The 13,717-nt window shown below is 47.0% G+C and overlaps 1 protein-coding gene across 1 annotated transcript; it reads right to left on the minus strand.

Moving 5' to 3' along the window:
* Positions 1–1,022: 1,022 nt before the first annotated feature.
* On the minus strand, positions 1,023–13,299 carry Gpkow (G-patch domain and KOW motifs). The gene is made up of 11 exons (XM_059250103.1): positions 13,117–13,299; positions 12,034–12,194; positions 11,807–11,931; positions 9,408–9,517; positions 8,171–8,384; positions 4,531–4,663; positions 3,766–3,901; positions 3,419–3,542; positions 3,074–3,143; positions 1,734–1,819; positions 1,023–1,650 (listed from the first exon to the last, which is right to left on the minus strand). Exons 1-11 carry the CDS (start codon positions 13,284–13,286, stop codon positions 1,516–1,518), a joined length of 1,464 nt encoding a protein of 487 aa, XP_059106086.1. The 5' UTR covers positions 13,287–13,299; the 3' UTR covers positions 1,023–1,515.
* Between the last annotated feature and the right edge of the window lie 418 nt (positions 13,300–13,717).

Below are 13,717 nucleotides of genomic sequence, written 5' to 3' on the forward strand. Positions count from 1 at the left end.
AATTAGTTTTTTTTTGGGGGGGGGGTGTTTGAGACAGGGTTTCTCTGTGTAGTTTTTGGTGCCTGTCCTGGATCTTGCTCTGTGGACCAGGCTGGCCTCAAACGCACAGAGATCTGCCTGCCTCTGCCTCCCGAGTGCTGGGATTATAGGCGTGTGCCACCACCATCCAGCAAATTAGGTATTTTTACCTGTGGCTCAGATCTAAGTCAAATATCATTTACTGCATGAATGACTTAAGCTTCAAGGATAATTTAGAAGCAGTTGTGTCTAAGGTTCTGACTTCTTAACCACTGAGCCATCTCTCCAGCCCCTAAGGCTCTGACTTCTCTTGTTGACTTTTTTTTTCTCTCTTGTTGACTTTTATCTTGGGCCATTAAGCAGGAAAGAGGTTCAGGACTCTCGACAATAACCTTTTTTAAAATATAGTCACCTAGGGCAAGCAGAGAAACTGCATGAGTCAGAAATACCTATTAAGCTTGTCCCAAGCTAATGTTTTGGGACTAAAAGTGACTGGCTCCTTTGGAAATTAGAAGTAAGCCATCCCATCTGTGGGCATAAGTCTCCATTTCTCTTCAGTGCATCATCAGCTCAGTAACATTTCTGGAGATCTGCCCTGGATTAAGGATGACAGATGCCCCTACTAGAGTTCCCAGTGGGAGCAGCAGTCAATTTCCCCTTACTCTGACAAACTACCAGACATGATTAAAGTATAAGGAGGAGAGGTCTGTTTCCGTTCACAGTTTTGGAGGTTCTAAGTCATGACCTAAGTAATCTCTACCAGGCCTTTATCTTTCAAAGGTCAGAAATAAGTGCTACTGGCATCATCCTGGGCAAGAATTCTTTAAGATATGGACATATGGGCTGGAGAGATGGATCAGTGGTTAAGAGTGTTGCTGTTCTTTCCAAGGGCCCAAGTTTGGTTCCCAGTGCCCATGTCCAACAGCTTGCAATTGCCTGTAACTTCAGCTCCAGGGGGACTCAACACTCACGGACTCATAATCACACACTCACCCAGGCACATACATACATACATACATATAACTAAAAATCCAATAAATCTTAAAAAAAGAAAGGCATGGGCCTTTGAAAGCCATTCCAGACCCAAACTCAGGAAGTTGTTCTGAGATGTATCACTGGAGATCCTATGGTGTTTGTCTGGGGACAGAGTTCATAGTTTCTATGTTCCAAGAGTGAGTTCTGTATTGGATGGGTAATTTAACTTGTCCTGCACCCTGAGCAGGGACACGAGGCTAAGAAATGAAGTAGTTCTACCTCAGTCATCTCAGTTCCCACCTGAATTGCCAGCTCACACACTGGTTTGGATTTTATCTTCCCACTTTTTAAAATGAACTCTATTACACTCTAAATTTTGGTAAATAGTCTGGTCTGTGTACTCACGTTCCTGTCCTTGTACCTCAAAGGAGGATAGAACAATTATCCCCATCTTCTCCACGGCATCCGGTGTAGACTGCTACACAACTCGTGACAGTCTAGGTGCTGGCAGTGCTCCACATGTCAGTCTTCATCTGAGACACTGGGGCCCACGTACTGGCAGATAGTGTCATAGTGGAGCTCCACCACCCGATTCTCTCTCCCAAGTTGTACCAAAGCCTGACTCTGCACGCTGTCCCGACTCAGAAGAAGTCCCACCTGAGGAGGGATGGGGTAGAGTCAGCAAGGTCAGGCCAGATCCTCAGTGATCTTCAGACTCATTTCCAGGCATGGGGACTCACCTTTCCAGCATGTGGTCCCAGCACCACCATCACACGGTAGCCCTCTCCCTTGGGAATCAGGGTTTCCAGCATGCCTTCTCTCACGCCTGCAGATGAGGGAGAGGGGAATGAGGTCCAGAGCAAGGGCCAGCCTGGTCAGATCCTGTCAGGAGGGCCCTTGCTAAGATTTATTAGAGCTACTCTTTCTCCCCTCTCCAGACAGGGTTTCTCTGTGTAGCCTTGGATGTCTGAGAACTTGCTCTGTAGACCAGGCTGGCCTCGAACTCTCAGAGATCCATTGTCTCTGCCTCCCAAATGCTGGGATTAAAGGGGTGAGCCACCACCACCTGGCAAAGCTACTCTTACACCCTGTTGATAGATGGAGTCCCACACTACCAATTTCACAGGTGAGAAGATCAAGGAGTAATTCACAGAAATAACTGCCATACAGGAATGTCTTCCTACAGAAACTATTTACTGGGAACATTCTCAGCCTGCCCTGCAGTGTGAACTCAGTATACTTCTTCTTGTAAAGGCAATAGTTTTGACAGGGATGAATAGTTATTTTAATGCTAATTGACATGGGAAATACACAAGGTTTAGGTAATCCCTCTTGAAGAAGTATCTGCTCTGGAAGAGGATGCTGGGCTTTGCAAAGAACCTGAGCCTTGCCCAACTGCCCAGCTCGTGGGCTCAGATACCATTCTTTTTTTCTTTTCCTTCCTTCCTCTTCTTTTTTTTTCTCTTTTTCTCTCTCTCTCTCTCTCTTTTTTTTTTTTTTTTAGTTTTTTAAGACAGGGTTTCTCTGTGTAGCTCTGGCTTTCCTGAACTTGCTCTGTAGACCAGGCTGGCCTCAAACTCACAGAGATCCGCCTGCCTCTGCCTCCCCAAGTGCTGGGATTAAAGGTATGTGCCACCACTGCTTGGCCCTCAATTTCTTTTTAAAACAGGATCTTATACCATAGCCCAGGTTGGCCTAGAACTCACTATAGTCCAGGTTGAACTTGGACTTGTAGGAATCCTACTTCAGCCTCCTAAGTACTGGAATGGATTCTTTCTTTTTTCTTAAATTTCTTTTAGATTTATTTATTTTATGTGCATGAGTGTTTTGCTTGCACATGTCTGTGGCACCATGTGTATGTCTGTTGCTCACTGATGTCAGAAGAGGGCATCAGATCATCTGAAACTGGAGTTATAGACAGTTGTGAGCTGCCACGTAGGTGCTTGGAATTGAACCTGGGTCCTCTGGAAAAGTAGCCAGTGCTCTTAACTACTGAGCCACCTCTCCAGCCCCTGGAATAGACCCTTTCTTTATCACTCTCTAGGATGGGAATATCACAGGTATAGTGGCTCAGAGGTACCTTCTAGAACTCGGCCTTCATCTGTCCGGCACACACAAGTATCTGGGCTGAGGACATCTTCAATCGTCATCTAGAGATGAATGGGGAGGAAGTAAGATGTTAGAGGGGCCGGGCGGTGGTGGCGCACGCCTTTAATCCCAGCACTCGGGAGGCAGAGCCAGGCGGATCTCTGTGAGTTCGAGGCTAGCCTGGTCTCCAAAGCGAGTTCCAGGAAAGGCGCAAAGCTACACAGAGAAACCCTGTCTCGAAAAACCAAAAAAAAAAAAAAAAAAAAAAAAAAAAGATGTTAGAGGGATAAGGGCCCAGTCCCTGGGTAAGGAAGGGACTCCGGTTGTGGGGTCCTACCTTGGTGTTGTAATACCGGCCCCCCTTGTGCAGTTTGTCAATGAAGCGCACACGTAAGTCCCTGTGCAGCCAGTGCTTGTTCTTAGCGAATGCCTTCTCACTCTTTGCCACCGCTTCATCCTGTCTGTGGAGAAAGCCAGTGCCTGGCTTAGGGGTTTGTCCCAGCCATGTTAAAGCCAACCTACCTTTAAGGGCCACCCCTACTGCTGTCCCCAGTTCCTTCTATGCCCTGCCTTGCCCTGCACCCTGCCTTGCCCTGCACGTTTTCCCTGACTGCCTGAGCCACCCCATACCTTGCCTTCTTCTGCAAGCCCAGAGGCCCGGGCTCCTGCCCAGGCTCCTCCCACCTGTCTGGGGAGTGTTTCCGCTTCCTCTCTGAATCCTTCTGCCGCCTCCTTGAGTCCTCCTGATTCTGGAGGGCTTTCAATGACAGGGCTGTTCCAGTTGTTCTGTGCTGCTCTGTGGAAGTTTTACTCACGTGGCCTGTTCAAGGGGGTATAGGGACATCAAGGAGAAAGTCTCACTGGCATTTCCTCTCAAGGGCCATGGTCCTCTTGCCAAAGGCCCCAATCCCTATCTACCTCCTTCAAGAAGCTGCTCTCGAGCCCCCAGCCCCCAGCAGACACGGCGGAGTCAACTGCCTAGTGTATGTAACAGAGTGGAAGAAGAACTGCAGGGACCTCTAGCTGCCCCCAGTCATTACTGCTCTGTTTGCCTCTCCTTTGCACACACCCTAACCCTAGTCTCCTATGTAGCCCAAGAGAGGACCATCACTCCAAATACACAAGGCCCTCCTGGGGGTAGGAACTGCTTTCCATACTTATTTCTTGCTGCTTGGAGGGGTGCAGACACAGGGTATTAGATCAGCCCCTTCTCAGTCAAACTGAACAGACTAGGCGGGATATGGCCCAATGGTCAAGCCCACTTAGCACTGTCAAGGCTCTGGGTTCTATCCCCAGCACCGCCAGACAAACAAAAGTGAATAAACTATTCTTGTCCCCTCTCATGCCAGACCTCTGACTGCAAGTCCCACACTGCTCCTCCTCCTCCAGATCTGGAGAGAACCTGTCTGTCCCCATGCCTCCCGAAGTGTCCAGCTATAAGGGTCTCACCTGGCTGTGAGGCGTGGCTATCAAACTCCTGCTGAGAAACAGGCCGTAGGCAATACTCACTCACAGTCACAATGCGGTTGCCTGCTGCCAGACGAACCATGGCCCGAACATTGTCAGGATCAAGGCCTTCTACCTAAGGTGGAAGCAGGGATAAGGCAGGGGGTGAATGGACTACAGCTGCTAGGTCTGAAATGTCTAGCCCTTACATCCAGCAGGTTTGAGCTGTGTCTCTCTTACCTTGTTGTGACCTTTTCGTTGGTTTCGTTTTTGGATAGAGGTTCTCAACTATGTAACCTTGGCTGGCCTATAACTCAAATCCACCAGTCTCTGAGTGCTGGGATTAAAGGTGTAGACCACTATGCCCTATGTCACTATGTGACCTTTGATGGCTAGGACCAGGCATGGTTCCTTTATCTCTTCTACTAAACTGTGACTCCTAAGAAGTGGGACCAGGCACATGTTCCCAGGTCTCCCCTAGCAAAATGTAAAACGAAGACTTCTTTGTGCGTATACGTGGTATACACACAGGTACCTACTGTTTGTGTGCTGTGTGCACATGCGTGTGGAGGACAGACATCCACATCAGGTGTCTTCCTTGAATGCTTATCACCTTATGCTTTTTCCTTTTTTTTGAGACTATGTAGCTAGCCTTGGCTGACCTGGAACTTACTATATTACCAGGCTGGCTTCAAAGTTACAGAGATCTGTTTGCCTTTGCCTTTTAAGTGCTGGGATTAAAGGTGTAAATAACCTTACTTTTTGGAAATTTTTAGTTCATATATGTGCATATTTTGCCTGCATGCATGTGTCTGTACATCCTGTCATGCATATGCCTGGTGTATGCTGAGCCCAAAAGAAGGTGCTGGATCTTCTGTGAACTGCTATGCGGTGCTGGGAATAGAATACAGGTCCTTTGAAGAGCAACAAGTGCTCTTAATGGCTGAGCCATCTCTCCAACCCCAAAACCTTTTTTTTTTTTTTTTTGAGACAGTGACCCTGGAGCTCATTGACTCAGCTAGGCTGGCTGGCCAATGAGCCTCAGAGATCTTAGAGTATCTACTCCCCAGCTTTGGGTTATAGATGCATGTGTGCCTAGCTTTTATGTGGGTGCTGGGGATCCAAACTCATGTCCTCATGCTTGCGTGCCTGTCAGTCACTTCACACACTGAGACATCTCACCACCTCTCACTTTTTTCAAGATAGGTTCCAGGCTAAACTAGTACTTGTCATATAGCCCAGGCTGGTCTCAAACTTGCAGCAATTCTCCTGTTTTAGCTTCTGAGGTACTGGGTTTGCATGCATAAGCCACCATGCTTGCTTCAGACATCCTGTGAACACTTAAGTTTCATGGACACTGTGGGATATGGCATTTTCTCCATTCTGGTTGAGAACTGACGCTCAAAAAGGCCCAGCAAATTGTTCTGGAGTACCTACTGAAGCAGTGGACCAGGCAGGCCTGCAAGACCAGGACTTACAGGACCTGAGCTCAGTTCCCAGCATCCACGCTGGGTGGCTCACAACCACTTGTTAATCCAGCTCTAGGGTGAACTCACCTATACATACCTACCTACACACATACACTTTTTTGAGACAAGGTGTCACTATGTAATCTTGACAGGCCTGGAACTCACCATATCGACCAGGCTGGCCTCAAATTCATAGAGATCTGACAGCCTCTGCCTCCTGAGTGTTGGAATTAAAGGCATACACTACCATGCCTGGCTAGACATATACATAATTTAAGAAATAGTACTATGAAGAGCTTTGCATTGTGGGAGTTCCTTCCTTTCTCACTCCCTGGCCATTTTGGTGGCTGCTCTTGCCTGGGGGCTGTCCTGAACATACAATAGGAAGATGGTGGCCACAAAGACACAAAGGTCTCTGGAGTCAATCAACTCTAGTTGTAGTTTGTTATAAAAACTGAAAAGTAGATGCTGGGATACAAGTAGACTCTGAAGATGGTCAGACAGGGTAAAGCAACAGTGGTTATTCTCACCAACAACTGCCAGCTTTGAGGCAATCTGAAATAGAATACTCTGCCACGTTGGCCAAAATTCGTGTCCATATTGCAAGTGGTAATGATATTGAATTGGGCACAGCTGGTGGGAAGTACTACAGAGTATGTGCACTGGCTTGCTAGGTGATTCTGATAGTATTAGAAGCATGTCAGACAGACTGGTGGAAAGTAACCAGAAAACTCTTTTTAAATAACAAAATAACACTAGCAGAGCTCACTTAAAATCTGCTCGCTCCCTCTCCCCCCCCCCTCTCTCTGCATGTAAATCCATGTGTGTGGGGGCTGAGAGGTGTCACCAGGTGTCTTCCTCAGTCGCTCTGCACTTTACTGAAGCAGGGTCTCTTGCTGCATCTGGAGCTGGCCAGTTCAGGCTACTACAGACAGCCAGGTTGCTCTGGGGATTCTAGCTCCTCCTCCTGAAGGCTGGGATTACCTGCAGCTGCCACACTTTCCTGGCTTCTACGTAGGTTCTGGGGGGGTCTGAACTCCAGACAAGCTTGTATAGTGAGCACTTAGTCCACTGAGCCATCTCCCCAGCCCCTTCGCCTATTTTTTTGACACAAGGTTTTGCTACATACCTAAGGCTGGCTTTGAACTCACTACATAGCTCAGGATAGCCCTGAATCTTCAGTAATCCTCCTGCCTCAATCTCCCGAATATGTCACCATGCCCATCCCTTGTCTTTCTTCCCCCTTTCATTTAATTAAAATTTTTTTATTTCTGAGATTGTATTTTAATTACATTTCTTGCCTTCCCTTTCCTCCCTCCAAACCCTCACATATATCCCTCCCCACTCTTTCAAATTAAAAGCCTCCTTTTTTACCAACTGCTACTGCATGCATATATGTATTTGTATATACTATATATCCCTAAATACACCCTGCTCAGTCTGTATAATGCTACCTGTATTTGTTTTCAGGGCTCACTGTTTGGCACCGGACAACCAATGGGTGTGCTGCTCTTCCCTGGGGAGGGCCACCTCTCCCACTCCCAGCATTCCTCAGTTGTCTACAGTTCTTTGTGCAGGATTGAGGCCTCATAGGCTTTTCTCCATCCAGTCTGCCATGTTCACTGATGTCACCCTTGTTCAGCTCACATTGGGCAGTCATGTTGGAGGGACTTTGTACGTGTAGCTTCTGATATTGCTAGGAGACAACAATCTCATAGCAAACTCCTCCCTGATCCTTTCGTCTTACAATCGTTCTGCCTCCTTTTCTGCAATGTTCCCTGAGGTTCAGGTACAGGAACGTTTTATATCTTTTGGGACTTGGTTTCACAACTCTGTATTTTGATTGGTTGTGGCTTTTTATTTATTTATGAAAAGAAGTCTTGTTATGTATCCTAGGCTGGCCTTGAACTCTTGGAAATTCTTCTGCCTCAGTCTCCTAAGTGCTAGTATTACAGGTATGTTCCACTATGGCCTGCTTTTGGACTTCCCATGTAACCCAGGCAGGTCTTGAATTTGTGATCTCCCTGACTGTTTCTAGAGTGTTGGGATTACAGGCATGTACCATGACACCTGGCTTCACTGACAGCCTTTCTATCCACAATTCCTCACTCTGGCCCTCAAATGAATCTTCCCTGCTACCCTCCATGGCCTCAGGGGGTATGTTGGTTTCTTACCTTCCCATAGAGGCCCCGGTAAGGGCCAGAAAGGACCACCACAGCTCCTCCAGGCATCAACCCTTGAGGCTGGCCTTCCTTATCTTTCTTTCGATCCCCATCTGGTCTTGGTGAGTGGTGAGAGCCAGTGGAGGTCAAGGCCTGGGCCTCCATCAGGTTGGCACCCAGCCCTAAGCCTTTGGGCCTGAGAGAGTTGACTCGGGGCTTCACTACTCTGTAGAGAAGAACACAGGCTTGTGGGAGTATAAGTCTTCAACACTTTCCTGCCAGGATCTAAACCCACCTCAGACATACTTAGTTTTATTTATTTTATTTATTTGTGTATGCTTGTGCACCATGACACATACATGAAATCAGAGGACAACTTGTGGGAGTCTATTCTCTTTCTACCATGTGAGTTCTGAGGTCATCAGGTTTACAGCCAAGGGCCTTTATCTGCCCGGCTATCTCACCAGCCCCACATCTATATTTAGATTACCCTTTCTGATATCATATTAGAACTTTCTGAGCTATACAAATGCCAACTTTTCTTTTCTGATGTTAGGGGTCAAACGCAAGGCCTCAATGCATGATAAGGATACTCTACCACTGAGTTATACTTTCAGCCGCCCATTTGATTCAAGTGAACTAACTTGTTGCATATACTATCTATTACATCCTATGTACAAGTGCCAAGTTAGGCTGGCCTAAACAAATAGAGTAATTTCTCTCCAGAAGAAGTCATATGCTATGCATAGTGAGCAAGGGGAACAGTTCAGAATGCTCAACACCAATCAGAGTCACATTTGGCTACCAAATGACTCAGGAATTCTTGGGATTTACAACTGCAAAGGGATCTTGTTTTTCAGTCCCAGGGATTCTAAGTCTACGAAGGAAGAGTAAACATGTTTGGTTTCTGCTTACTAGGGACTAAACCCTACCATGTGTGTACATGAGTATAATTTCATCTAACTCTTGCAGCACTACCACCTGCATTTTTTAGATGAGCAAACTGATCCACAGAGGAAACGTTATGTAAGTGGACCTTCTTACTGTTTTGAAGGCAAATCTGAGGTTGTCTGCTTTTTGTCTATTCTTTGGCTCTGTGGAAACCAGAGTTGGAAACAGAAGCAGGCGACCACTGAACTGGTGGGGGTGACAATGTCCTCCCTCTGCACCTGGATGGCTCTAGATTAACCATAACCACAGGGCTCTTATTTATACCCAGGGTCCACCCTGCATTCCCCACCGAACTCACTGACTGAAAGTGTTGCCGATGCCCTTGCCAGGTTTCCATCCCATGCCTCGCAACATGGCCAGCCCATAGGCCTCCACAGGGACTGCCTCATAGTCAGCTTCCTTCGGCACCTATTGGTCAGGCAGGAGAAGGGAGTCAGGCTTGGCTTGCAATGTGCCCTGTTTGCAGTGTGTTTGTTGCCACTCACAAGGTGACTTCCTACAGCCCTGGCCCTTGAACATCATGTCTGTGTCTGGTTTCAGTGGTGGTCAGAAGAAACACTGGATGCCCTGGAACTGGAGGTATGGATGGATGTGTGCCATGTGGGTAATGGGACTTCAACCCAGGGTCTCTAAAAGAGCAACAAGTGCTCTTAACTTCTGGGCCATTGCTCTAGTACCCTTATGCCCCAATTTTGTTTTTTGTTTGAGACAGGATTTCACTATGTAGCTCTGGCTATCCTGGAACTCTTTATGTTGACCAGACCAGGCTAGCCTCTAACTCACAGAGTTCAGCCTGCCTCTGCCTCCTAAGTGGTGGGATTAAAGGTGTGCACCATCACACCTAGCTCAACAAGTATTTACAAAGAACCTATTATAGAGGCTGGAGAGAAAGCTCAGAGGGTAAGAGCCAGGGTGCACATTTATAAATGTAGGAAAAAGACATACACATGAACTAAAAATAAATACACCTTAAAATTTGTTTAAAGGATCTATTCTGTAGAAAGTGCTATTTTAGGTGCTGAGGATAAGGAGCTAATAAAATGGAAAACCTTTGTTGGGGCTTATGTTCTAGTTGTCAAGGCATACAATGAATCAAATTCTGAAAACATGATACATCAGGTGGTGACACATTTTATAAAGAACAATAAATAAATAAATAAAGCAGTACTATGCACACTGGCACTGCCCAGTATCCTGTGTATGAGATGAGGAAGGAGTGTGGCTTAAAGCCAAGAATTTGAAACCAGCCCGGGCAGCATGGTGAGCCCCATCTCAAAAACAAAAAATTGGCTAAGGGAATGACTGGGAGAGGAGTGCCACTGACGTGTCATTTAATCCAAGATAAATGACAGAAGAAGGTATAAGGATATGAGAAGAGTGCTCCGAACAGACTCAGTTGTAAAAATAAAGACCTCCTGGACCTGGAGGCACATGCCACAGGGGAGGAAGGGAGGAGCATAGCTCTGTGAGCTCAGGGCCAGCCAGAGCTCCACAGTGAGACCCTGCCTCAAAAAACAAAACAAGGGAGCTGGCTCAGGGGTTAAGAGCACTGGCTGTTCTTCCAAAGGTTCAGTTCCCAGCACCCACATGGCAGCTCACAGTTACCATAGATACAGAGTGAGATCCTGTCTAAAAAAAAAAAAAAAAAAAAAAAAAGGGTGAGGGTGGGGAGAACATAGCCTGATAGAGGTGAAAGCACAATGTTCAAGGTCATTCTTGGCAACAGAGTGAATTCAAGGCCAGCTTGAACTACATAAAACTGTCTCAAAAAGAAGAAACCCAAAGCACATCTGAAGACTGATGAGAATAGTTCAGCTGAAAGAAGGATGTATTACCAGCTAAAGAGCTGAGCTCCAAACGTCATTACTATTATTATTTCCACGAACACACCTTCCACCTCTCCTGCTGTCATTTCTTTATTCCTCCACAGCTGTTCCATACACTGTGGTTGCTTCAGATTGACATGTAACTCTGATTTCCCACAAGTGTGCTGATTCTTGGGCTGTTGCTGCCGTTAAGGGTAGTCAAGCTTACCTTTCTTCTCTCACCAGACCCTAACCTTCCAGGCTTCACTCCTGCCACTCCTGAGTGTCCTTACCACCTCTCTCCTGGACTAGGCTACTTGCTCCCTTGCCTCCCTTCACTATTAGTCATATTTGGTCAGGGCAGCCAGAGGGGATTCCTGTTACAACCCTTGTCTGCTCAGAATTTTCTCATAGCTCTCATTTCACTCACAGTAAAAGACCAAGTCCCCGCTGTGGCTCAGAAGGCCCTTTTTGATCTGGTCCCCTCTGCCTTCGGCCCCCTCTGCCTTCATCTACTGCCTGACCCCTCATTCATTCCAATCCAGTCACACTGGTTTCCTTAATGTTCTTCAAACACTACAGGTTAAAAAAGAACAAAGAAAGAAAGAAGAAAAGAGGAAACAGACAAACGTGGTTCCAAAGAGTGTGTACCCTTATGGCATTTGTATTTCCATCCACTTTGCTGTCCACCTCATTCAGACAATCCCAGGATTCAAGTACTTTTCTCTTACACCCTGCTATCTATTTGTTAGTTTCTAATAGGGATGGAAGGAAGAAAGGCTAATTGGCAAAGCTTTGGGACACACATACACACTTTCCCTGCTATGTGCAAGGAGGCTAGGTAGACAGGGTAGAGGGAATGATGCAGGAGGGAGGCAAAGGGGCAGCTCACTGTCTCAGCCTGAGGTTCGCTGTCTGGTCCTTCCCCACTGGGAGTGCATCCTTTCTGGATCATGGGGATCGTGAGCGTGGGGTCAACACCTGCATTCTCCCTCTCCTCCAGAGACTTCTTGGATTCTAAGGAAGAATGGGAGGGATCAATGAGGCCATACTCTCTCCTTCCAACTTCCTCCCCTTCTATCTGCGCTGGGGCAGAGCAAAGGGGGAGGTTTCACTTACCCTCAATGAGCTCCTTCACAGCCAGGGAGAGCACACCATCTGATGTCAACACAGTCCTAGTTTCTGAGGATGGCTTAGAGCTCTTGGCCACTGGTTGCCTTCGAGACCCATTCTGGATCAATGGGATGACCAGTTCCTTGGGGGCTTCTGGAGGATTCACACTGATGTGGGTACAGAGAAAAAAGGTTGGGAAAGTAGAAGTATTAGAAAGTAGAAATATCAACACCCAGCCCTATAGATCATGTTCCACAGGTTCTTTTTCACAGGTTCCCCCATTTCTTTTTGAAACAGTATCTCACTATGTAGCCTAGGCTGGTCTTATAAACTCAGTCCTCCTGGTACAACCTTCTAGTGCTGGAATTACAAGCATGCATCATCTCTCCTCGTGTCCTGCAGCTTTAAATGTGTCTTGTGGGAATCATTCCTAGGCTCTCAGCCACAATGACCTACAACATCATCATCTTTGGTGGAGATTCTCCCCAGTTCCAGGCTGGCAAACTGTCCTCTGGGTCTGGACAGCTGTCTTCCAGAAGTCCCTCCCTTAGGCCTTTCAGATCAGTTTTTTAATTATGCTGTTGATGGCCTCCCCAAACCTGAATTTGCCTCGTTCTCCAAATTGGAGAAGCTCCCATATTTCAGATGAGACACGTAGAGTCCTGTCATATCCTTTCTTTCCCTTTCTCAAAACGCACACGTCCTCAAGTCCCAACGACTTTTTCTCTGAGGAATATATACCTGTGGTCATCAGGCCCCATTTCACCCACCTCTCTAACAAACCTCCTCCTTCTTTCCCTTAAATTATTAAACCTAATAACAATTTATTATTTTTCTTTCTGTTTAATTTTTTTTTTAATATAGGCTCTCATATAGCCCAGGCTAGCGTTCAACTCCTGATCCTCTTGGGCCAGCTTCCCAGGTGTTGACATTACAGGAGTTTGCCACCACTCCTGGATGTCTCCATAAATTTCTTGGGACTGTTTTTGAGGCTTTCCAAGCCACTGTCACCAAGACAAACAACTCGTATTCTGCCCTGCTTACGGCCACTGCACTGATTTCCAAAACGTGAAAGACCCGGCGTTTTACCTATGCAGCTCCCTCCCTTCCACGGTCGTCAAGAAATCTTTCTCCTCCGAGGCCCGTCCTTCTCCGTCTCCGGTGTCTGCCAGTCGCCTCCGGGCAGACGTGCGAGTGAAACCGAAAGAAATCGGGGCCGGTGAAGCGGCAGCCGGCCGTACACTTTCTGGGTCCGCCATCTTGTCCCGATTCCCAGGCTAGCGCGCTGCTTGCTGGGAAGTTTAATTTAAGCTCAATTCGCTAGGGGCCGGCCGAGGAGCAAAAGAACAACCTATCCCACAAAGCAACGCCTCAGCGACAGGTCTTGAAGCCGTGGGAAAAAAGATCGCGCTCTTGGACGTCATAGGAACGCGCCGCGCCAAGCATTCTGGGAAATGTAGTTCTCAGTGATATAACCGTGGTGGAAGATTGATTCCGTTCTTCCTAGGTTCTCAACTGTTTGTAACGCAGTTCTAGGGCATCCACTACCCTCTTCGAACTCCGCAGGCACCATGCACGCACGTGACGCACATATACAAATGCAGGCAAAATGCTTATATTCACAAAATAAATAAATCTTGTGTTTGACAAGTACATAATGTGCATCTAAAGTGTGTACCTTCCTGTGCAT

This window comes from Peromyscus eremicus, chromosome X (genome assembly GCF_949786415.1).
Source record: "Peromyscus eremicus chromosome X, PerEre_H2_v1, whole genome shotgun sequence".
In the NCBI taxonomy this organism is placed as follows: Eukaryota; Metazoa; Chordata; class Mammalia; order Rodentia; family Cricetidae; genus Peromyscus; species Peromyscus eremicus.